At 40.0% G+C, this 26,913-nt stretch overlaps 1 protein-coding gene across 1 annotated transcript in view; it reads right to left on the bottom strand.

Annotated features, from left to right (window-relative positions):
* Positions 1 to 576: 576 nt before the first annotated feature.
* Positions 577 to 26,913, bottom strand: part of TAFA1 (TAFA chemokine like family member 1) — a 227,168-nt gene continuing 200,831 nt past the window's right edge. The window contains exons 3-4 of the mRNA XM_059823360.1: positions 5,470 to 5,594; positions 577 to 604 (exon numbers count right to left, since the gene is read on the bottom strand). Coding sequence (XP_059679343.1) covers positions 587 to 604; positions 5,470 to 5,594 — 143 coding nt within the window. The 3' untranslated portion in view covers positions 577 to 586. The remainder of the gene's footprint in view (positions 605 to 5,469; positions 5,595 to 26,913) is intronic.

Raw genomic sequence — 26,913 nt, 5'->3', positions numbered from 1 at the left:
ACAAATGCCCTCGAAACTCTGCCGAAGGGAACAGGAAGCTCTGGATGCCGCATCGGTAGGATTCATCTAGCTCTTAGGCGTCCTTGTACTGCAGCAGGTTTGCTTTGCCTCTTCACTGCCACATTTCTCTCTGAAACAGGTAGGGATCTTCCAGACCATTACAAAAAAGAAAAAAAAATTACAGCAGCTGCAGCAAAGTGTGGTACTATTCAATTTCTTGAAGAGTGAGGCTTTTATTTCAAAATATCATATATTAATATATATATATTTCTATATATATACTTTAACTGGTATAAAGTAAATTGTAGATCCAAACTTATACTGTTGTTTGTACTTCGCAATCTCAGAAACTTTACCAAAGGAACCATTTTCTTCATTTTTATTTTCAGCTGTCAAAAATCAGGGGCATTATTTCCACTGAATACTTTCTTTCACACAGTAAAGCCACTGTTGTTATCTGGTGAACAGTCAAAGTGCAAATAAGAAATCCATTTGGCTTGTAAATGCTGAGATGGTTTTAAACTTTCAATACTTTGTCCTCATAAATCAGCAGGGCTTTCACTGTCTCCATGCAGACGGCGCTCTGTTAGGTCCTCGGGTGGATCTGCAGTAAGAAATTGCGAAAGTGTCAGTTATATGAAGTATGTTATAAGAGAAAAGACAGACCCAGGCTTCGTGGCACTTTGCCCTGCTCATGATATAGCTGAGTTTAAATCACAATATTTTGTGGGGGTTCTTTTCTCTTGGGGCCGCAGGGATTTAAGGGTGTGCAAGAGGCAGACCCTGCCTGTGCCTTGGGAGATCCTGGATGTGCATCCATCACCTGGGCTGGTGGTGCAGGAGATGCTGGGCAGCTTTGGGCATGGGGCCATGCTCAGCCCAGCCTTCCACCCTTCTCAGAGTGATGCTAGTAGCTTCTGCTAGACAAGGACATGCAGATGGATCCATCTTTCAGGTTCATTTGGACCCCCACCAACCCACTTACCCAAGAGGGGCAGGTAGGAGTGACTAGCTCTATAGTCGGCTGGGAAGTCTGACCGACTTCATCTACTCACCTCGGGTGAGATAACACGGCCTGCAACAGACCGTAAACCCATCGCTCTTTATGACTAACACCACAATTGATCTGAGTGAGTGCACTAATGGCTTGAAGAGGAAACACCACCGCCCAGAGGTTTTTTTAGGATGCTGAAATAAGAACGACTGACCAGAAGCAAAAATAGCTCTCTTGAGGAGAGGCTTTTGTTTCTTTCCCGCACTGATACACACAGATGAATGGCACAAGGGGTCCAACCCTTTGCTAGACAACTAGGTCAGCAATGAAATGCAAATTGACTTGAACACGAGCAGGCTCAGGCACTAAATCAGGGCTACAAATTATTAGCTAAGCACTAGGTGATATGATGAAATGCAGCACTAAGTCTTATAGCAAGAGATATTTACAATCTTGTGCTCTACTGCTTTGAACTGACCTCTTAATTACAGAGACTGCTGTCACAAAAATAGAGGGGTTTCTTCAGTGCTCTAAAGAAAAACTTAATCTGGAAATCTTCTGACATATTAACCTAGTTGGACAGCTTAAAAAAAGAAAACTCCGGTTTCATTTACCATTTCCTTCTTTCCCCCAGTTCCCATTTTCTGCTCTCCTGGTTCGCCACTGGCAAGTGACCCTGCTGGGTTTTCTCTCGGGGATGAATACCTCACTTTCTTGTTTGTACACTGCCTCAAGAATTTGTGTGGTTGGTATAGGAGCAGGGAATGACAAGGGACCGTGGTGTCAAGGGGCTGTGGGCACCTCAGGTGCTATTTGCTGCAGTATGAGATGAGCAGTGGCTACTAAGAAATGTGATGCTCAGGTCCCTTGGGGCACTGTAAAATGGCCTGCATTTCTCTGATGGCAAAATGTACGGTAAACCAAGTGTTACTCTGGAAACGGAGGGGTGAGTGGGCTGTAATGGAGGGTGCGGGCTGTGAAGCTGGAGAGATGCTCCGAGCTGAGCTGCTCTGCCAGTCCCCAAACGCTCAACACTTTAATTTCCATCCTCCACAGTATCAGCAGAAAAACAGCTTGTTGAAGTATTTAGAGGGCTAGTACACAAATGCCAGGTGTTATTAGTGTGGATTACATAAAAAGGGCATTTTGCAGTGCAGCATGCACATGAGCCCAGGCAGAAAGCCCTGGGGAAGAGCGCTACACTCCTCAAGGACTCTGCAAAGCGGTGCACAGAAAGTCGTGTCTAGACACCAATCCAATGCCAAAAGCTTGTGAGTGACTCCCTCACTCAGATGGGAAGTGACAAAACATGGGATGCATGAAGAACCACGTTTTCATCTTTTTCAGCAGCTCTGGTTCTTACAGGCATTTATGTGCCCTTGTGGGCACCACCTCCCAGCATCAGACTGAGACCGTGCTCTTGCAATTCCCCTGCTGAAATGTGGTGATGTGATCTCCAGCCAGGTCCTACTACAGCTCCAAGAGACCCACACTTTTAAGGAAAGCATTGAAACTTATGTTCTTAAAAAAAAAAAAAAAAAAGGAGTGAATAGGGATTAAAAAGACCATTGAAACTGCTCCAAAAATTGAATTACAAAATGATTTCTTTTCAGTGTTTGTCACCTGCTCTGACCATCAATAGAAAACAACTCAATTCACAGAGGCTCTGAGCTTTATATCTTTAGCTTTAACAACTTAATTAGTGAGCTATGCTAAAGGACTAAACACAGGAATAAATGCATGAGAAGGAAGGAATAGAGGATATGCTGGCAAAGCCTTCACTGGATCTGTTGTCCACCTTCTTCTGACACTAATCAGTATTAATCACATCTGAGAACCAACCATGAAGTAATACACTACACTGTAAAATTACATATATTGTGTGTATACATGTAGTTATATATATATACACACACATACACACATACTTATATGTGATTTACTGTGGGCCTTGAAGAACATACTAATAGGTATTTTAATCCTGTGAGTCATAAATGTGAATGTTTTCCTTGTCAGGACAGCAGCTGCCTAACGTAAATGTATTTCGTATAAGGAAAAGCCTTCATTAAAACAGTTTACAGTTTACAGCCTATGGTGACTTGCTCTAGCTTTTTGGCTAATCACCACAGATATATTTAGGATGTTGACTGATTTGTCTTGTTTCTTCTGCTTTCTTAACTTCCTTAACTACATAAATTAGACACACATGGCCCAATCTTGCAGCCTGGACTGGGGTCAGTACAGATTATAGTGTAATCTCTGATGCCATCTGAAATGACAAAACAAAGAAAAAAAACGCCTGTTTCAGGATCTGATTGCTTCTATTATTTTATATTTATGTTGCAAGACTTGACGCAGCAGTACAGATTTAAGCAAAGTTTCAGGGATTATGAAGTTGAATTTTTACTTAGGAAACGCAAGAGACGACAGTTCTAAGCACATCATATCATGTTGCGTTTGTCAATTGGGTTCTGTAATGATATTTTAAAGCAACAAGGCAAAATTCTACTGGAAGCAGCACCATAAGGTACTCCCCTCACAAGCTAATTAAAATAACTCCTGTGGGTAAATGAAGAAATATTTTTTCAGTTATGAGCATTCACTGTGTAAGTATTTAATTTAAATGAAATACAATAATGCATACTGAATAGATTGGACCATATATCTGCATATTAATGAAGCTGCTAAATTTCTAGCAATCATTTCTAGATGCAGGCTATCGCCTAAAACTAGTTTATATGATGAGGGTTGGGGGAGTTAAGAGCAGGACAATTTCACAGAAAAAAGCAAATGCAATTCCTAAATTACATAATTTGCAGCAGACTGCAGAAGTACTGAATTATTGTAATTTAACAAAAGTATAACATACTTCTTCACGTTGCTTATTACTTCTTTAATATCACTTTCTTCCATTTTAATTCCTCAATTCAGTGAGAAAAATGTTGCCTCACTGAAAACAACATGTAGTAAGTTTGGGTTTTTAAAATTTTTTTTTAATTGCACTGCAAGGCACATACATTGGGGCACAATCTTCCAGTGGTGTTACAGTGTGGAGAGATCAGTTGTGAGCATAGAGTGGTTTGCAGGAACAACGACATTGTATGAAGAAATTGAGTCAAGGAATCACAGTTCCCTTCGTGCTTTCTCTTTTGCTCTGGGGGATGACAAAGAGATAATATGCATCCTGTTTTCTGGGGCCACTTACTGCCATCTGCAAAGAAACCCTCCTAAATTAGTAGGTAATCTAGTAATTTAATGTGGTGGTGAGATTAGCCATGCCAGAAGGCACTGTTCAAGAAACCAGGGTTGCAATACAGCTCATTCATCCTGGGGTAAATCATATGGGGGAAAGAAAAGGATTCAAATGGCATGGGGATCAGTTGGGGCAAAATCTCCTCCTTCAATAAAAGGCCTAGAAGATGTGAAAAATGACTAGAGTTAGGATTGTAGAAAAAGGAAGAAGTCAGGAAATCACGACACTAAGCTTCACATTCCCGTGAATTAGTAGCTGGGTATGGGTATGAAGAACTTCTTAATAAACAGGGAAAAATCTCTTGAAAATTAGCTTTTTTCCATTTAGCAGGTTTCAAAAGTTATTTTCCACTTCACTGAAAAACAAAATTTATGCATTTATAAAAAATATTTTGAGTTGACAACCATGTAATTTTCTTGGAAAAAAATTCAATCATGGTATGAAAAAAATTCAATCATGGTATGAAAAAAATGTAATTAAAATTGTTGAATACAAGTATAGGTGGCGGTTTTAAGAAAATGGTTGCGAAACAATTGCACAGTGCAAAAAAAAAGCTATTTTTGAAAACCACTTCTTTTTCCAAAGGTAATCTCACAGTGGGAGAAGTTTAGCCAGCTCATTCACACTCTCTCTCTTTGCAGCCGTATCTCTGCATTTTCCCAGCAATGCATGGTGAAAGTTGTCATCACCTGTTGGTACCTGAATCTTCAGCACCTCGAGAGTATGCCACTAATGGGTGCATGGGACTAGAGCTGCTCTGAAGTAAGACCTGAAATGCAGATAGTGAGTTGAGTCTTCAGCATTGTTTCATGCTACAAAGCACCTGTACAGCTGCTAATACAGATGTGGCCTGGAACATCCAAGGAATGGATGTAGGATCCAGCAGATCCCTTTGATCTAATATTCTTCCCTTTAGCCATGAGAAAGGGACTCGGTGATGTGCACTAGGTTTTTTTCTGAGGTGACAACGTCTGTAAGAAAGTGACCTGGCGATTCAGCAGCTCCAACCTGCCAGTTATCGAGCCTGGACCCAGCTGACCAGCCTGAATCCATCTGAATTTTCACTAAATTATGGCCAGGAGCATTGGGTGGCTGGGGAGGTATGCAGTGATCTTTGAGACTTTTACAGCAGACATGATGATGGAAAAGATATGGGTGAGCAATCATTAGTGACTCCCTTTCGTATTAAGACCTCCTGGGTATAGACAGAAAGACGACTTACTCTGGTGGTCTTGATTTTATTGCCAGTCGCACACATCCATCCAGAATTATCAGGCAATGTCTTACATTCCTCTCCTTCTAGGCAGGGCTCCATCTCACACCACCATTTCCCAATCACTATTGAAGCTAAAAGAGAAAAGACAATGTTCACAACTGTTATAACAAAAAATCTAATTAAATAATATCTCAAGGGTCTAACACTACATTTAAGAGGCAGACTGTCCCTTCTAAACCCTTCAATTGAAATTTAGTTGCAAGGATTTCACATTTAATTACTTGTTTTGCATCCTGTATTCTCTAAGACAGTGCACTGCTTGCCATAGCTTCCTTATACATCAGATTTTGTCTACTATCACGCTGTGACTGTGGGGAAGGCTGTGATGGCAGCAATACCGCTTCAGACCGAAGGACCATCCACCCTAACAGCCCATCTTCATGAGTGACCAATCTGGTCTTTACGGACATATATAAGAACAAGGCAAGTTAAAAGAGATTTTGCTCAGAATATTTTCCAGGTCTTCAGGACTTGTGGCTCAGAGTACTCCAGAATAAACAGTGTCTGCTTTGCTTTCCATACCTACAGCTGGCTTTTTCTTCCACAAATCTGTGCAGAATTTTTTGAACCCATGTAGACTTTTAGCTTTTGCAGTTTCCCATGGCAGGGAATGTCACAACTAGAAATAGAAGGTAAGGTAATACTGAAGAGAAGCAGAAGTTCAGTTTGTTGAAACATGATGATGAATTTTATAGAAACCATATTATCTCTAGCAGTAACTTTTAATTTCCAAATATTTAATGTTGTAAATAATGACAGTGTTTGGATCTTGTTGTTTGAATTTAATTGGCACATATGTTTACAACCTTGAGTGTACCTTAATGAAGTTTCTTGCCTGGGAATTGGTATCTGTCTATAACCTTGGCTGTATCTTAATGACATTTTTTGTCTGGGGATTTTGATAAACTTTAGCTAACCTTGCAAACTGTGACTAGTTGGTGCATGAGTGACTCTGTCTGTGGTTTGTTTTCCTTGGCAAGAATTAATTTCATGGTTGTACTCATGAAGCCTAACTGTCAAAGCTTCTCGCACACTCACTCAAATAGAGATGCTTAACCCATTCATATCACCCTACATAGCTGCTTCAAGCCCGTAAAATACCTTTGAAGCAGCAGACTACCTTGTTTCACACCATTCAGCTCTGGAAAATGCCCTGTTGTGCATGCATTGACTTAAGGACATTTCAGAGTTTATAATTAAAGTTTTGATTTATTTTTCATCTGTTTGCAATCTGTTTATGTTCACAAAATCCTAAGGAAAGGACATATCTGCAGCTGCTACTAATGTCCATCCCCTTAATTCACAGCTACGCAGATGAAGCTACAAGTCCCTTTTTCTCTAATCTCTAACATACAACCAACCCACACTGAAAAATAAATGCACCAAACCCACAGATACTTGTAGGCTTAAAAATTGTGTATTGCTATGCCATTTCATCATGCAAGAGGAGACTCTGTGTGGCACAGAGAGCAGGAGACTGTAGAAGAGAGAGACACAGCAAGGGACAAAAGAGGGGTTAGCATTATCTATACCCATCACACTATCTTACCAGACCTGTTGTTGTCCCACCTAAGCAGCCGACTTTATTGCTCCAATCCTAATTTACCAGGAATGGTTGCCCTTTTTGATCTAGCTCTGAAAGGAAAACTACCTTTTCATAGGACTGTTCCAATTTAGCATTTTGTTTTCCAGCGTGGTCCATGAAAAATGAACCACTGCCAACACGGTCAACCGTCATCCACTTTGAACTCTTCTAGCAGCCTCATGTAATTGCCTCTTCTCCTTAATGCTCCCCTGACTTTGTGATCCAGCTTCCTTTGCTGCAGACTAACAAACCACACACACAGAGATGCAAGCTTGTAGGTGTGTAATACTGTAAATGAACATTTACAAATGGAAGAGAGGTACACATGCTTACACCCAAACTAAGCCAAATACTGTATTCTTTAGGTAAGAATGTAACAGAGAGAAATAATTTAGATTGGTTAAATGAACACAAAGGTATGTCATGTGCCTAGAAAGAAAGCTGTTTTTTACGTAAAGCTGCTAGTAAACTCTGGGAAATAAAAATGGTCAATATAGAGCAGGAAATTACGTAAAGAAGGTCAAGCATGTGTTCATTAAATTTCACTTTTATTTCCTTTAAAGTGCAATTAAGACTTCCTTTGGAAAGGTGAGTTCTTTTTTCCTCAGATAAGCTGGACAAACCAGCCCCTGTCACTTGTTGAGTCCAAGTTAGTTATCTCTAAAACAGGCCTTCACTTGGTATGTGATTGTACCAGCAGACTTGCTGAATAACTGTCCTAACAGGGATATGGTTTTCACCTGCTGAGTTCACTTGAAACACACGGAGAAACATCTTGGGTTTGAAAGCTCCTTTGGTCTGGAAGAAAAGTTGAGTAAGTTAGAGCAAGTGAGCTAAGCTTAGAATAGAATAGAATAGAATAGAATAGAATAGAATAGTTCAGTTGGAAGGGCCCTACAACAATCATCTAGCTCTCTGTGTTGTCTTTCCTATTTCTTCTCACAGCTTATACCTCATTTTTATCATGTAATATATCATTTCTCCATATGTACAACACATAAAAACCCTTTACACCTGTGCTTGCAAGGCAGTTTAATGATGCTTTTCACACATCGTTTTCAGAAGGGTATCATTAATGTTACTAACAGTGGAGAAAAGAGATATCTCTCTTTGCTATGCATGAAAAGGCACATGAGGGCTGAATCTGCGCTCTAATAATAGATTGTGCAGTGGGCAAACTGAAAAAACATATTCTGCTAAATACTGGCCTTCACAGCAATCATCAGAGCAGAGCATCCTCAGAATACGTGAGAAGAATCCTGTGATATGGAATCAAAAGCCATGATCGTAATTATTTACTAGTAGCAGTGCTGTAGCATTAAATAACCATGGAGAAGGATCCTGTGATGCTAGGTACTAAAACCCACAAAACTGAACGCCCTGGCCCGCGGAGTTTACAATGTAAAACAGAGATATGAGATGAATACAGACTGAGAGGCAGCATGGAGAAGCAATGCTGTTCATAGCAATTAAAGTGATCTAACTACCCATTGATGCTGTTAAATACAGCCCAAGCATTCGGATATTGACCTTGAAAAATAATCAAATGCAAAGTCAGTGTTGAACCTTAATGTCAACTGAGTCATGTAATAGTGTGCAGGTTTTAATATATATATATATTAATTTGTGATCACAGTGCAGTTACAATCCCAAGGTAGCCCACCCAAGGGTCCACCAGTCCCTCACCTGGCCCTACCCAGTATAGCTGGGCTGGAGACAAGGCTCCTTTTATAAAGGGGGAAACTAAGGCTATTTGCAGATGAAAAGCTCCTATTTGTCTCTAATATGTAAGTGGGCAAAATCCTTCTTAAGTCCGAAGCACTACAAAGCTCGCTGTGGTCGAGTTCTCAGCAGCACGCTGTGGCAGGGGTGTCCAGAGCCCAAAGAAAATTATTTCCTTTGAGTCTTGTGTTTATAGGTTTTCTCTTCTATAAAGAAAGAGTCTTTTAATCTTCAGGACCAGTTGTCCTTCTTGGGCACTGCTGATCCTTTGAGGTCCACTTGATTTCAAAGTTTTACACCTCCAGCTCTGTTCAAAGAGGCAGGAAAAAGCTTTAAAATGAATCGCAGTTTCCTGCGTTTGAGATTAGGTACACCTGTATGGGGACGGGGGAAAAAAGCTTCCCCAGGGAATACAATGCAGCTTCTCTACGTTTAGCTTATGTCGCTCTGAAATGTGCTGAAGCAGTTGTGTGAGAGAGAGAATTGTTAAAGTTAAGATGCTTTCCCTTGGGGCGGTTTGCATTCAAGATCTCCCAGACCCGAGGAACCTGAGCTTCTCGGTGACCCCAACTGCTAATTCTGGATGTGAATTACAGACTCCCGTTAGTCACCAGGTGTCACAGGCTGTGAGCGCTCACATCATGCTGAATTAGGCGCCTGTAATGTTTTGCAGTGGTTTTCATTGTGTTCTTCTCACTGTCTGGGGAATACATGAAGCATGGAGTTTTTTCATGCAAGGCTGATTTGACTGAGACAGATACCCTCAGCCATGGGGAAAGAAAAAGGATATGATATAAAAGAGCCTTGACTACTCCTGCTTTCCTTGTGTTTTGTTTTGGGGGTATTTTGTTCCCCAGCTCCTGCTAGTGTAAATAAGGGATTGCTTATATCTGAGTTCTTTTCAAGAAAAAGCCTCTTTTATAAGAATATTAAACTCTAAGCATATAACTAATGGAGCTGGGGAGAAAAGCAACTTTCTTCAGAAAATTCTTGAGATTTTTTTTTCCAGTCCAATTAACACTGGTTTTTTTAATCTTCATTTGCAAAGCTATAGAAAATTTTTGATCAAAATATTTAACTTTTGATGTATTTAGTCTGCATGGATTAACAGACAAAAAAGCATTTGGTTGAAATGGCACTTGCTAATCATGTGTACCAAACAGAGAAATAAAATACAGAAAAGAGATCTGGGGATCAGAATGAATATAGGGAAAGAGCAAGAGAATAGCTTATATTTGCTAGTGTTTACAGAATTCTATTGCATTTTAAAATGCATTTATTGCCAAACATAATGCCCAAAGCCTTAGGGCTGCAGGGAACTTCCCGCTTAGACTGAATTCGGTGGGCTTCAATCTGCAAAGTTCATAAGAACCTTTGTAGGTTGCGTAAGGGTAGTGACTGCTTTTTGACTTGCTCTTGAGCATCATCTGGAGCACAAGGGTTTGATGCATGAAGAGAGCTGGCTGGGGACGTTTTCCCCTTGAATTTCAGTAACAAATTATTCTATTACGGGACAGTAAAAATGCACTGAACACCTTCAAGTATCTACACCTAAACTGAGATCAAATCAACATGGAAACACTAACCATTCCATCATCTTCCTCTTGAATCAAGCAATATTTGGAAAAAACCAGACAATCTATTTGATTGATTAAAACTTCCTTACTTGTTGAAACTCCCAAACTTGTAATGTTTCACATTTCTCAGTCTTCAAGTTCTTGCATTAAACTGAAGCTAGTCAGGTGTTCAAAGCAGTGACTAACTGCCGTCTTATGGGTGATTAACAGGACATGGGCAGAGGGTGGTCTGGGGGAAAACGTGAACACACAGCCCAGAGACTCACAGGCACTTGCTTGTGTCATGTTTGCTATCCAGTGTGTATAAAAAATGCAAAGACTTTTTTTGCAGATAGAGTTCTTTAACTTTTCTGCATTTGTATTTGTATTTAGGAAATTGCTTTAAAAATATGACAAACTATATATGACAGTAAGTATAAAGACATTATATTTAACAATGTGACAATACGACAATACTCACAGAGTAATATATAACTTTAATTCATGTTTATGAAAGACCCTGAAATATGAAAACAGAGCAAAGTATCATCATGCATTTTTCAACAGTTTAGAGGGAACATGCTATGTATTAAAATGTTCCAAGATTGCTTCTGCTTCTGCCATTACAAAGCCACAGCAGCTATCTCTTTTTGCCTGTGATAAAGTGTACATATTTTGTTTATATAGAAATAGAATACAAAGGAATAGAGATACTAGATTGCACTTTCTCCTGATCATAGGTATCATGTTACTCCAAGGAATAAGAAACAGAGTTCATTTTCAAAACCAGTATGACACTCGTTGCAGGATGGGCAAGTTTTTACTGTACGTATAAAGCATTCCATTTTAATCTAGTTTCCACCAGAAAAGATTGATATAAATAAAATTTAAATAGGGAACACATTTCACAGATGCCAGCAGTGAAAAAGACTTTGTCAGCTTAATGAAAAGATATCAATTTTCTCCACTTTATTCAATAAACTGTGAGTCATTTTCTAAATGGATTAGATTAAAGGAAGGTTCAAACTCCCTGTGAGAGACTCTTGCACTGATGGAAGCTTTTGGCAATGGCAATAGCACAGAGGTAGGTAAAATCCTTCAGGTCATTTTGGGTTTTTTTCTTAAAAAAAATGATATAAACTAGAATAGGAGAATCTGTAACCCTGTGTTCACCTATTCTTTATAAAACAAAATCTCAGAAAATTGAATGAGATGTAGTTTCTCTTACTTTATTGGGATGTCATGGGGTGCGGAATGAATTACAGGGGTGGGAACACACTTTCTAGGAGGACGAGAAAACCAGAGTGAAAGAAAGCATCATATGAAGGGTTATGTATTTCATAAACAGACTGAGCTACCATTTACTCTGGGAGTTGTAAAGCAGTAGTCTGATAAGTTAAAGAATACAAATCTGAAACAAAAGATTTCAGGTTGAATAATGCCGTCTAGGAGAAATACAGGATGTTTCCTACAGGGAGTCCATCAAACTATCTGCTTTAATTTAATCTTACTCAATTTTAGAAGCATCAATCTAATGCTCATGCAGTGTAATACTTTGCAGACTTTGATAACAGACCTCTCATAACTCTGGGAAAACTGACATTTCTCCAGTTTAAAATACAAGCACAGTGCAATCAGTCTGGCAAGTGATGTCTCATATCTCTTAATTGCCTCACATCCAGTTAATTGCAGTAAACATTAAAAAGAGATCATCATATTAATTTTTTTTCTCTTAGAACTTTCTGATCTTTGCCATATTCTCCAGGTTTTTGAACAAAGTTTTATTAATTCACTGGCAGAAACTTTAAAAGGAATTGCAGGTTTTTCTATTTTTTGCCATCCAGAATTCTTGATTTTTCATTGCAATATATTCAGCAGCCAGAGTAGGATATTTTTAAGAGTGTAATATGTGTCTGAAGAACCCTGTGGGCTGCACTAAAATGTACCCATAAAATATGAAAGGGCAGATTAGATGCAAAGAATCCATGAACAATTTCCATTTAAGATCTGCATAAACCAGCAAAAAGGGTGCTAATTTGACAGCGCGAGAAGACTCACTAGTGAAAAACCACTTACATTGCCATTTTCTAACAGTTGGCATACTGTTAGGTAAATTGGAAAAAATGACATAAGCAAGTTGCGTACTTCCCTCGTAACAATATGACTAATAGAGATGGTGTTGGCTAACGGCCTGAGAATCAGAAACTCCCAAGGCTTGTTTAATCCCAGCTCCGCTTCTGACTTTCTCTGTTACTACAGGTAAATCATCTTCTTGCTGTACCAATTTTTCATTTGTAATTTTCTTTACTTAAGAGGATCAGTTATTTTTGCCTTGTTTCCTTGTATGTTCCCCTTTGTCTTTACTGACCGGTTGAGCTTCAACACTGTGTTGCAGCAGTTTGGGACTGACCTTTTTTCTGCATTTGTACAACTAGAAGAATGGTGTCTTGGACTGAGCCTGGGTTTCCTAAGTATTACAATAATAAATAATTACATTAAAATTATATGAAGCCTGTGTGCTGCCAGAAGGTTTCTAAGCACATGCCTGACTTTCAGCTGAATGGAGATGGTCTGACAAAGAACAGATTTCTTATAAAGTATCTTAGATCTTGCAAAGGAATTTCTAGCCCTCAATGCTGTTCAGCCTGGGAGGGTCAAACGCTGCTGCTTTGTCATTTTTCCATGTCCCTCTCTTTGCACCTTTGGAAACAAATGTTGCTTAGACATATGACTGAGGGGCATCCATAACAGAAGTAGGACCATGATTTCTCATGGGTGGCACCTTCATGGTGAGTGAACGTGCACCTTCACTTCCATGAGTGCATTAAAAATGAGTACTCAAGTCTTCTGAGTACTTATAAAGTGTGTACAGCTGTTCAGAGGTAAAAACCTCTGTTTTGTTAGCTAGGCACACAGATAAAAACATGCAGATTTTAAGGAGAACTGTAGAATTTGCATAATTGTCTTCTGAGTCGGGTAGATCTCACAGATCTCAGCAGCACTGAGTACAGGCCAATGAAAAGCAACCCAAATTTTTCTTGGGCCCCACAGTTCAACTTGTGAGATCTTTTCAAAGTCTCAGATTTTAAGGTAATAAAAAAATGAAGCCACCAGAAGCTGTCAGGCTTGGAGGCCAATGGGTTGTCGCACTCCTTCCCAGAGATGTCAGCAGGTCCCAGGTCAGTTGAATTGGGCTTGGCAGCTGGCTCTCAACCCCTGTTCTCATTTGCTAATACTGTACTCAAAAGGCGTTGTTGGCTTTTTTAATTATTCCACATTCCACTGAGCTCAGACATGACCAGTGCTTGACATTTTTTCTCGGACAGTTACAGATCAATGTTGATATTATAACTGAACCATCACTGCATTATCTATCTGGAAACTTGATTTCTACAATGAAAGGCAGAGCAAGCCTTGACAAAACAGGTTTTTGCAGATATCTGCGGCAGAGAGAAAGGACATGAAATGATAAAATAAACCATGTATGATAAACTCGTCTCCCCAAAAGTGCATAATGTATTCTATGACCTTCCAGAGTGCCAGGACACAGCCTTACATTTTTTCTTGGAAATCCTTGAATTCACACATAGCAACACATAGCTAAGGCAAGCGTCAAGCCGCCCACCTTTATTTATAGTTTTATGCATATGAGTTTATTGGTGTTTGACATAACCTCACTGCAAAGACAGTGGGTCATTCGAGAGCAACCTGCTGACACTAATGAGTGCTAATGAGACTAATGAAAACATGAAATGCTTACATGCAGGGAGTTGAAATGAATGCAGGTGACTGAGGATCCCCTCTCAACCTGTATGGGGAAAATTGATCTTTTGTAGGTTAGGGAGACCCATTGCTGCTATTTATTACTGAAGTTTGGAACTGAATCCACCCCTCACTGCAGAACAAAGCTGACAGCAGGCTGATAAAATATTTGTGCAGTGTAGCAGTGTTATTTACACCCTATTTGAACTGCTTCTTGATAGCCTAGTGAAAGCTTAATCTTACTGTTATATATTTAATGAAATGCCAATGAACTGCAGCATAATTATACATTTTTGGAAAGACAATAGGAAGCTGCTTATAAATATTCACACGCATGTTTCAGACCAGGGTTGAGGACTGGTGTGCCATCAAAGAAGAAAAATGTCTCCATGCAATGTTATTTTTTCATTAATAATAATTCATTAATAAAGCAAATGAATGAGTTGAAACGCAGAGAGAGAAGAGCCAGGCTGTGAGATGAGGATGAGGGAGGTACGCAGAGGTTTGTGGGTGGCCTTGCAATGCTATTCCTCTTGTGGCTGCAGGGATCCTAAGTCATATCTCTATATATCTCTCTCTATATATCTATGTATCTATATTTATATCTGATGAGCTGCTGTGGTCCTGATGCTGCTGTGGAGATGTTTGCTCACACAACCAGCATTGCTGGGAAATGACTGTGTTGAACCAAAGATATAATTGCTATGACTTTGTCCCTCGTGACGGTGGAAATGAGAACCCAAGAGGAACAATTACTGCCTGTTTTTGCATTAGAAACCAATGATCTGTGTTTAGGGTCTGATCCAACAGTTACTGAAGAAACACGAAAACAATCCTCCATAGTTTTTGCAGGCTTCGGACCAAATCCGGTGTCTGTAAAAGTTGCTGTTTAGTGGCTGGGTTTAGCGAGGTGGAAGGGAAAAGCTGCAAGATGGGCTCTGAAGGGTGAAAGTCTATTATGAAATTGTGGCTGAATGAGGTGCCAGAAGCATAGCTTAGCAGCAAAGCACTCTATGGAAGAACACTGAAAATGAATAAATTATATAACTGTAATGCATTTATAAGGCGTAACAAAGCATGCATAATATATTGGATAGTTATCAGTTATAAAACTAAATTCTGGTGTACTGAGTGGGTATAAATTGTGTAGTATTTGTCTCTTGTTGTTTCCAGTCCACAGAGAAGATTCCTGTAAATAAATATCTAAGGAAAATTCTTCCATTGAAACTACAAAAATCAATAACACATAATATGATTATGGGTTATTAGACAATGAAAGCCACCTTTTTTTAGCTTTGTATATGTTTTTCCTGGGGAAAATGGTTGCTTTTTTTTTTTTTAAAATGCAAGCTATTATATTGTCACTGTTTTTCTCTGTGAAAAAGACTAAGTTCTCTGTGCTTTAAAGACGTAAGGCTGAATCGCTAAGCTTAGAAAATGCTGAAATATGTGTCTGGGGTTCCAGCTGTCTCTCTGTAATAGTGAGGGCTGTCAGGTGGGTACCTGCTGCTGAAGAAAGCATGTGAGGATGGGAGAAGTGGCAAAAGAACAGAAAGCACAATGATCAGAGATTGGTGTAAAAGGGTGATGTTTCTCCTAAAATCTCGATATCGAGGAATTTTTGGAAAAAGAGACTTCTAAGAGTGAAGTACATGAAGCCATCTGCTAATCTTCCCTTAAAAGGGATGGAAAGAGGGTAATAATCAGAGCTAGAAAATTCCTGAATCAAAACGCTCCTTAATTTTGAGCTTGTTATAAGAATCTAATGTCCTAAAAGGGTCTGAATATCACTGCTGGCCTGAGCCTCTTGCTGGGTTGAGGGGTATTGGCAGATTCAGCAATACATTGAGGTGTGTGATTAAATACAGATTTCAGCCATCACTTTAGTGACTCAGGTTTGCAATTTTATAGGAGAACCCTTGCTTGAGGTATCATCCTTTTGGATGGGTTGATGGCACCATGCGAGGATGGGGTTGGGTGTGAGCAGCTGTTTGCTGGCATTGTCACGATGGCAGGACGTGGCTCTGGAGGGACCTTCTTGTTCTTCCCAGTCTCACCAGTGCAAGCACCTGCTGGTGTGGTCATACTTATGTCCAAAACACCCACCATCACATGTCTTTGTCTTGTCTAGTAGCGGTAAAACTTCCTAACTGGTCCATGGCTGGTGGCTAAAGCACTTTTCAAGTAGCTGAAGTTCATCTGTGCTTGACCTAATGTATCACAATACATTCTTGGTAGGTCCTCTCTCCCCCGAAATGTTCTGCCTGTTGTGTCCTGCAGCCTAATAAAATATGCACAAATCTATTATCCAATGGATACATATGCAGAACAACAGCCTTCATTACTTGCATGTGGCTGGTTGATTTTCAGAGTAAAGTGATGTGGGTCAAAGCCCTGATGGGCGTAACCCATGGATGACCCAGGGCGCTCTGGAAAAGGATGGGAGCAGCCCTTTGCTATTGTCTATACCCATCAGCTATTTTCAGACCATATCAAATACAGAAATATGTTTATGGCAGACTGGTTTACAGCTGGTGGGCTGTTATTTAAACCCCCACCAACCAACAAACTCACACTGCAAACTAGGGTCAGGTGCCCTGTGCTCTTGTCGTAGGGATGATTCAATTTGAAATTATAAACTAAGGGAGATTTTATTGTGCTAATGATGGTACTATGAACTTGCATGTGGTGTGCCACTCTATGCACAGTGGTATCAAAAGGCAGAGCTTGCAAATTTCTTTAGGAGTTTAGTTTAGTTAACTTGCAATTATCTCTGCTGTGAAAAGACGATATGGTCCAAATTCTCTTCCATTAATTGAGGATTGCTGTGGTATAAATAATACACCTAAAGCGCACTTAATTCTCCACAGTCCAGCTCTCAAAATTTATCTCAGAAGGGCACAGTTTAAAATCTGTGTGGAGGAAGCTCTTTTCAAAGGTTAAGTTAAATGAGCCAACTGCCACTCCACAAGATAATTACTGATTTATTAAAAGTGTTGTATTCATTCAAATCTCTTTGTTCTGTGATGTAAGACAAACCTAATTTTGTTTTAAAGATTAAAGGAACATGTGTTTTTTGTAAACAAATCCCTAGCTACTATTACAAATTACATCATGCATAATCTTGACATGATAGATTTGGAGATATTTCAGTGCAACAATGCCAGTGCAATCGGAACAAGAACTGCGAGACTGAACAAAAATTGATGAATTGAGCACACGATACTTTGTATCTCATATCATAGCTTAATTACTGCTTCAATATGCATGGAATAAGAGAAGTAACTCGATTATAAAAGCTTATCAGCAAGACTTAAAAACAGTGAAATTCATGAGTGGATATTAAACTGACCTTAACTGACAAGCTTTTCTTTGAAATTATGTTTTCCTTCAGTGCTCATAATGCTTATTTACTCTGAAACATTTTACAGAGCTGAGAAGTCTGTTAATGGGCACTTGAAATTTCATGGCTGTGTTGGTATTGACACAGCTCGTGTCTTTTTGCCTCCATTCAATTTAACTCTGTGTTGTATTATTTTAAAAGATGCACATTCACTACCATTTACAATGGTTTTTTTTCCTCTTTTTTACCTTGGAAGAGTCCCTGGATTGTACTTCTAGGTAAGTCTTTGCTACAAATAATTTATGTGATGACCTTACTCTGTTGTCCTTAGAGGGAATAATCCTGAATTTATAGAAGGATCATTATTTCCTATGTAATGCACAAGATGTGCTCTTGAAAAAATAACCAGATGGAAGGAGCTGTGAATCTGAGACTCCAGATACTCCAGGAATCTCGTGCACACTCCGGTCAGATCATTCTTAGCTACGAAGCTGTAAGCTCTATTCTCATCACTACAAATAGGAGTTTAACATTTTATTTTTCAAAAACATCTGTCCTTGTTCTACTTGATCTCATTAATGCTCATACAAAATGAATGTAAATGGAGCCTGAGCATGCCCAGCGCAAGTTCTTTTACAAATCTGAGCATGAATTAGCGTAAAATGCTTTGCAGAATATGTTCAGCTCTGCCAGTTGCAAAATGTATGCAAGCAGAAGCCCTCCAAAGATGAATAGCTAAACAAAGATACTGGGAATTGCTATAATTACTAGCAAACCGAACAGGAAGTTGTCCATCTTTTTAAAGCACTTTAAAACGGCTCAAGGTTGAAATAGCTGGGTTTTCTTTCTAAATAGTCACCTCCACAAATCCTGGAAAGTTAAAAGTAGATCAAATAGGAAAGATAATTGGCTAGTGAATCCCTAATTCTGGGCATTATATTGCAGTCCTCAGGCTAGTAAGATTTCTGATTTTCTGCTTTAGCAGTGATCACCAATGGAAGAGAAGACGGATGAAGAAGAGAAGCAGGTGAGTGGACAAGTGTTGGGAAAACTGTAAAGGCTGGGTATGTGGAGCTAATCTGAATTGTCATTCCTCATAGAGGTGAGTCCATCTTTACAAGTGCTTTGGCTTTATCGACCATCACGAGTTCACAGTCTGAGGCTTTACAGCAGGAGCATCTCCTGGTCTATCTCGCATGACCACGAGCTGACTACCAAGTTCTCAAGAAATCCACGTCCACCTCAAGAGGCTCCTTGAACACAGGACAGTTAATAAAGCACATGGTGAGGTGGATCATCATCAGACATCTATTTAATCAGTTTAATTACCCATTATCCAAATTCTGCAGAAGCACTTCTGTCCCCTGCCATTTATAATGTGCAATGTCCTTGATAGCCAGACATGACCATGTACATGGAGACTGGGACTCAAAAGATGGGAATGTCTACAAAGTGAGTCTTCACCTTACCAATCAGCATTGCAAAACTAAGAACTCCGAAGCTGAAGCTTCCTCCCATCTGGAAAAGGATTTCCAGAAAAGTTTATCCAGAGAAGTTTTTGCTATCCTGCTGCTGCCAATTTAATTTTATTTTTTGCCTGTCCTCTCATATAAGAAATCCCCTTGCACTCTTCAGGTTGATCTGCCCTAGACTTGTAGGATTGATATTCTTTCCAGTACCACTTACAGTATCTGACTTCTCATTCAATCAATCGATCTGTGTGAGTGATTTCTTGTTTCAATTGCTCCAGGCTTCTCCTCAGCACCTCTTTCTCCTCTTCTGCTCATTAATTCAGTCTCCATGCCTGTGATCTCAAAGTCAAGGCTGGAAAACAACGGCTCCTCCCATAAGACATTGAACATGGGTAATTAAACGGTCACGTACTTGATTGTGTGTCATATTTAGTACAAACACTCTAAGACAGAAATGTTGTTATTTCATGTTAAAGTTTATGTGCTGATTTTATTTTTTTGCTGCTACCTAGATATAATGCTCTTACCTTGGAACTTATGATAGCAGGCAGCAGAAATGGCTATGTTACAGAAGGCAGTCTTTAGAGTTTTATAATTTAACTTTTAATAAAGGTAGAATATGATAATTTATTATGAGTGCCTTTTGCATGGGCTTCCTCAAATGTTTATAAACTCATTTAAATAATTACTACAGGAGTTTTAATAAACTGTTTATATTCACAAAAATAATGTAACTTGCAGGAAGGACTGTTCAGGTGCTAGGAAATACAGATAGACCGCATAAATTAAAAATAATGGCTTGCATCTAAAGTTTGTATAACCTTTTTACAAGTTGTCTAAGGTTGCTTTTTGGGGTGAAAAAGTGCTTCTGTTGAGCTGGTTAAGCTATGCACTGCACAGACTATTTTAGGAAGGAAAAAAGAATGACCTTCTATTAGCTTGGGGGTTGTCAAGATCAAGGTTTAGCCAAAGAAATGAAATACATTATCTTAATTAAGTATGTCAACATAAGTCTCTTGTTTTTTTCTTTTCTTTTTCTTCCTTTTTTTTTTTTTTTTTTTTTTTTTTTTTAGCTATTGTGGCTGTATGCTATTCTCCGGAATAGCATGTCTCCCATGTATCTCTTTCTATCAGGCTGTGGCATATTTAGCTTGTGCTGAGGCGAAGAGCCCGCCTCGCTGACCTGAGCACGTACCCTGGCATAGCAGGGCTGTACAGGCTGCAGGGCAAAGCTTCCCTGCTAGTGCTGGGCGGGCTCTCCCTCGTCCTCAGAAACCAGCCTGGACCTGATACTTGACTTCTGCCCTACGTCCATATAGCACTGAAAAAACTATTGTTTCCTGCCATCCTCTGGTTAATAAGTAATTGCTATTGCTGGCTCCAGGCACGTTTCTTAATACGTGTGTGGGAAAGGTTGCTTTTCGCCCCTGTATCATTTATCCTCTTCAAGGTTAACTTTAAACTTTCCACGAACCACCTAAGTGCAAGCAGATACACGCGGGTCTTTCCAAAACAGAAGCTGTTGCAGGTCCATGAACTCATGCATGAGTACTGGGTCTCCCTTATTCTGAGTGCCATCCCTTTGAGATACCAACTACTTTCACTGCTCCAGGCAGTGTGAACTCAAAGTCATATCACAAAACCAAACTTTTCATGCAGAAATATCAGGTGGAGAGGAGACAGATTTCTTTTTTCCTCTTTTTCTCTCACCTCATCTATATAAGCAGAACACCCCCCACCCCACCATTTAGAAAGGCAATCACAGCTATTTCAAATACCAAACAAATCCACGCTTATCTTGTAACTTCTGCTGTCGTAAAACTCAGAGGTATCATGTTCTGCAAACACCTCCTCTTCGCTGTGCCAGTGTAAACCACTAGCAATGTCCAACTCCAACCCTGGAGAGAGCTTTAGCAACTAAACGAAGGTGGATAGCAGGGAAGGAGAGGAAAGTATGCAAATTTCACTGGGCACACTATAATTACTAATTCATAGCAGAACAGATCACAGTATTTCACGCTTATCCCATGTAATTCAGTCACAGCAGTATTCATTTTACTATTAATTTTAATAGAATAATTACCTTTATAAAGAAGAAAGAAACTATCGTTAGAGGGTCAGATCCTCAGGTGGGAAAGATATGGTGATTTATGCTAGTTCGATGAATTTTGTAATCATCTTTCTTTTCCTTCCTTTGAAAAGGAATTCAGTAATTGACTAGTTGCCAGACTTAGAGATAATTTATGCTAAATGAAGCAAAATAAGAAGAAATGGTGAAGTAAAGAAATGCAAACACTTAATGGTAAAATTTACATATCTGCATTTGAATGTTGATGTACGTGTGTGCCTGGCAGACACACGCACACACATACACACAAGTGTCTAAACAGCCGGTTCCCAGTTCATTCCCAATGCTGTCTGGCAGGAGAAACAGTTCCCATAGTGACACACACTGTTGAGTTTATAATGTTATGTGTCCAGACTCAGCTCCGCAAAATGGCAAGGAATTTGGGATTCCAATAACAACCTTTTTGAGTATTAGCAGAGAGAAGGGTTTAGATTATGAGCTGTATAAATGACCTACAAAATAAGGAACAGACAGCTATATTATTATCTCAAGAGCCTAGAGAGATATGCAAACCACTTAAAAATTTTGCTCTTGGTCACCAGAAACTGTTGATAGAGATGCTTTATAACCTGCAGCTCTCATAGTTCATATATTTTTGAGAATAAGCTTAGACCGTAACCCCCGCCATTTGCTGCCCTCACATCCATTCTGCCTCCTTTCTCTGACATTTTCCTTCCCTTTTCCTTCATTTTCCTGTCCAGGCTCAGAGGAGCAGCTCCAGCAGATCTGCCTTTTGCCCAAGCTGGTGTGGCAGAGAGGAGATAGAAGGAGGTGGAGCTGCCGGGTAGCTTCTGCGTCTGCCTCTTGTCTTTAAGCAGCTTCAGCTGCTGTAATTTAGATACTTCAAGGTACTGCATTGTATTAAAATGAATTGCTTTGAGAATTGCTACTGCGATTAATTGAATTTATGGCCCCATCCAGGAGTATATGCCCTCTTGTTGTGATTAAGATAATCCATTGCCTGAAAGAGAAGTTAAAATACATGTCAATTTTGTCAGTCAGCAGTGCTGTCATTGAAGTTTTTTACCTCCAAAACAAAAAGAATTTCAAGATAATTGTTTCCTTTCTCTCTGCTAAGGTTTCATATTCAACTATTTTATTTCAGGGTTCTGTTTAAATTGAAACTACTACAGCATTATATGCAAAGAGAAATCAATCTCAGAGGGGGAAAAAAGAAGAACCAAATATAGATTAAAAAGCTGCCTCTCCAAAGATTTTGAAATATGAGAACTCTGGCCCTGCATGTAAGATTAATGACAGCTGTGTGTGTGATGAATAGTTCAGCTCAAATCAGGGGAAAGTTTTACCCTAAGTAGCTGCTGTTCCGAACGTTGAAACCCTAATATCATCCAGCCATACAGCAGGCGCACACGGCTTCCTTATTCTCCCGGACTGCACAATGACGTGAACAACAAAGAGAAATAATATGTATGCTTATGATCAACCCGCATCACTTTATGACAAAAAGGTAATTTCTCTCTCTGGAGATCTTTTTTTCATTATTTTTATACGTGGTAATATATCGGCTTTGTTCACTTCTTATTAAGAAAGGTAGATATGGCACTGGTGACAGAGACTTGTCTCACATAGCGGCTTATGAATGGAGCTATTCTTGTACTTTAAATTGTAAGTATTTTTTTGAAGAATGGACAAAATGAATATTCAGTCACTGTGCATTCAGGGGCTCAATCCGTGGCCAGGGAGCATTCAAGACTTCAATTCTGCATTGGGAGCTCATGGGGAGCCCTTCCAGCTCTGCCTCGCAGGGAGCACCAGTCCTGGCCAGGGAAATGCAGAATGTCTTCTGCCAAGAAGTGTCTTTAATGGCTGATGTGCTTCAAGATTTTTTATTTTAATATAAATGAATTATTCAAACAGTGTTAACATTTGTTCATTAAAAAGCAGGTGGAAATAGTCAAACTAGGACAGCTTTTGCCCTTCAAAGGCTTTTGTATTAACGGGGAGGCTCATGCTGCAGCAAAGCCGGTGCATCATCACACCATAGCAGTTTCCTGTGTCTTTTTAGTACCTCCACTCAAGGATCTCAAAGCAGTTTCCAAGCTCTACCTTAACACAGTAAAGCCCTGCCAAGGTGGAAGGGAAAGTGTATTCCTGTCCCTGGATCTGTGTGGATTGTACAAGCTGCTCCAAAGTACGTGGGCAGAAATGGTAAAAATATCCACTATCATTCAGTGGGAATACTGGGTTATATGTGTGTTCTCTGTGCTAGAGAGAGAGAGGTTAGTGGCAAGTTCCCTTCCACTTTCTGTGGGCAGTGGAATAAAAAGGCACTCATGAATTCTTTAGGAATGGCCGTAACATTTTATATAGCTATAAAAATAAGTTTTTTCTAATACTAAAAAAACCTGACCCAGGAGAGAGCTCTCAGTATACACATGTGCATTTGTCATTACTGTTTGGAAGGAAATTCTTCAAAAGCTAACGAGTTACATAAACTTATTTTTTTAAGTCATTGTATCTGCTATTACTTTCAAATGGAACGAGGCTGAGAAAACAAATTGTACAGTTGTAACTGCTTTTTTTTTAAATTGTAATTTTTAATTTAGAAAACCACTGAAGGCAAGTAATTTAGGTGCCCAAATGTGAAATTGAGATGACTCACTGGAAGCCCTCAGTCTTTGAAAGTGAGGTCCTAAATATTACTTTGTGCTAAAGAGAGAAAAGCAGGCTGTGTCTGCAACTTCGTCAGTGCAGCCTAGTGTGTCGTGTGTTCTGGGTCTTTATCCAGCAGTCTGAAACAGCTCCCCAAATCACAGAATCATTTAGATTGGAAAAGACCTTTAAGACCATCAAGTCCAACCGTTAACCTAACACTGCCAAGTCCACCACTAAACCATGTCCCGAAGCGCCGGATCCACAGGTCTTTTAAATATCTCCAGGGATGGTGACTCCACCACCTCCCTGGGCAGCCTCTTCCAGTGCCTGACAACCCTTTCAGTGAAGAAGTTTTTCCTAATATCCAGTCTAAACCTCCCCTGGGGCAACTTGAGGCCATTTCCTCTTGTCCTATCACTAGTCACTTGGGAGAAGAGACCAACACCCACCTCCCCACAACCCCCTTTCAGGCAGTTGTAGAGAGTGATGAGGTCTCCCCTCAGCCTCCTCTTCTCCAGACTGAACAACCCCAGCTCCCTCAGCAGCTCCTCATCAGACTTGTGCTCCAGACCCCTCACCAGCTCCGTCGCCCTTCTCTGGACACGCTCCAGCACTTCAATGTCCTTCTTGAAGTGAGGGGCCCAAAACTGAACACAGGATTCGAGGTGCGGCCTCACCAGCACCGAGTACAGGGGCACCATCCCCTCCCTGCTCCTGCTGCCCACACTGTTTCTGATACAGGCCAGGATGCCGTTGGCCTTCTTGGCCACCTGGGCACACTGCTGGCTCATCTTCATCCGGCTGTCAACCAACACCCCCAGGTCCTTTTCTGCAGGGCAGCTTTCCAGCCACTCTTTCCCAAGCCTGTAGCGTTGCCTGGGGGTTGTTGTGACCCAAGTGCAGGACCCGGCACTTGGCCTTGTTCAACCTCATACAATTGGCCTCAGCCCATCGATCCAGCCTGTCCAGATCCCTCTGCAGAGCCATCACTCAGCATGACTGCAAACAGCTTCTCTCGATATATACCTGATGAAACTATACAGGATGGGAGAAAAAAAAATTATCTAGACAACCAGATATCTGTGAAATGGATTATATATGTATCCCTATATATTTCTGTGCCATCTTTTCTCTTTTTCAGGTCACTGAAAGAGATGGGCAATAAGGACACACCTTTGCAACATCATCTTGCCATGCAGAGATGCCTGGTTATATCACAGTGAAGCTAAAACCCAGCAGCATTTCAGTGAGACCTCACTAAACTCTAGTGAAGCAAAGGGGAGTCAGATCAGCTCCACAAAGACAATGTAACTATCTATTTAATATCCCTAAGGGATTGTCTGTGACCGATCTCTCAGCATAGCACGCTGCATTACGTTTTTGTTCTGCAAGGGTAGAGTAACAAATGGGACTATCAGAAAGGGCCACAGACGCACCTTCTGTCATTTTAAGAAAAATAGATTTGTAATAAGTCAGCCATACTGTATGCAAAAGTGGGTCTAAATGTACTGGAATAAGATTGAAGACTTGACACTTAAATTGCAAGGCTGAATTTTTTATGCATTTTTACATGCATGCTGTTATGGCTATGTGGGCAGGTGAAGGATAGGAACGAGGAAGTGAAGAAGTATTCACCTTCTGATGATGGCTTGCAAAGGCAAAAAGAGAAACTGTTATTTATAGGGATGTTGAGCATATCTTCATAAAATGTGCTTGCTTATCGTTCAGGGCAAAGATCTGGAAATCTCCTGATTTTGCTGAAAATGTTGGAAGACCTGTGCATACAGGTGGAGGGGTTTCACATTCATATTATATTTCCAGTGATGCAGTATAAAGAACTTTCCACTTGCAGCATGTTATACAGTTTTCCTGCAGCCATAGTTTACTAGTTCTGCTGGCCATGAAGTTAAAGGCAAAGTTTTTGCTGAAGCAGGCCATCTTACATCTGCCAGTACCAATGTTTTAAGAAACTCAACCAAGGTGCCACTGAAACTCTCTTTAGACAGAGTTGAAAACAATTTATGTATAGAGTCAACACATTCAATCTGAACAGTTATGAGAAGAACGTATTATCTTTAACTCTGAATAATATCTGAAACTCCCTTATGGGAGCCCCCAAAGAGCTGGTTTTTTTGGGGCGGTTCTTTCTTTTGGTTATTTTTTTTTTTCCTGGGGGGCGTTGTCGTTGCTGTTGTCGTGTGGTGTTTTTTTGGGGTCATAACTAGGGTTACTGTCTGGTATGATTTCTTATATGCTAGCATACACTAAATAAGCCTGCTTTCCAATATGTCTTGTCTGACCATTTTTCAGGAAAGCCAGTTGTAAGCAGTAGATGACTTTCTAGGGATAAAAATGGTGCAAATACACTTCTGGATTTAGGGATCATGAGAAAAACCTTGCAGCTCCAATCCTGATCCTTCCACAAACACAGCAGAGTATAGACAGAACAGCAACAATTGCAGTCCCCAGCCTAACAATGATGTGAATCATATATTACTGTAGATGGACTTCTGCCAAAACTCTAAGCTATAAAACAAAGTACTCTAAGAAAAACAAAACCTCACTGCTCTGATTCAACTAGAAGGTGATGACTGCAAATATGCTTTACAATGTGCATGACCAATAAGGGTAGAATTGAACATCAAATCCACCAACATTTCATAATGCAGGACTTCCTCCTAACCAGAAATGCAATTTGTTATCTTGTTAATTTTGATTCTGTCTCTTTCTATCTTCTTTGTTTTAGTGGTGACTAGATCTGATTGAGAATAGTTTGCTCCATTTAATCCTAATTCATGTGTGTCTTGAGACTTCCTACCTTCTCTGCCTTTCCTGCTGTGTATACCTATAAGGCAATAATCTATAGTTTTTATGATGACAGCAAGCCAGAGAAGGAGCTTCAATTGAGCCAAACTGTACTTGTCATCAACCTTAACATAAATGTTGTCTTATTATCCACATCTCATTCCAAAATAGCCGGGGATCGTTGCAAATGTCTATCTCATGTGGAAGTTTGGACAGGACCTAGGCTGCTGCATGGCATAGGTCTCCTTTCAAGAGGCTCAGAAGAAGCCAGGGGAGTTTCAACAGAGGATCAGGCACAGCATCAAAATATCATCTCAGCTGCCTCTCTTTGCTGCTCTTCCAGGGAAACATGTCAGATGCTTAAAGCACCTCCTCCAGAGGCTTCTTACAAGGCAACTCAA

The sequence above is a fragment of the Gavia stellata genome, chromosome 12 (assembly GCF_030936135.1).
Source record: "Gavia stellata isolate bGavSte3 chromosome 12, bGavSte3.hap2, whole genome shotgun sequence".
Classification (NCBI taxonomy): Eukaryota; Metazoa; Chordata; class Aves; order Gaviiformes; family Gaviidae; genus Gavia; species Gavia stellata.
Note: the sequence above shows the minus strand (reverse complement) of the source record. Positions and strands in the feature narration are given on the sequence as shown.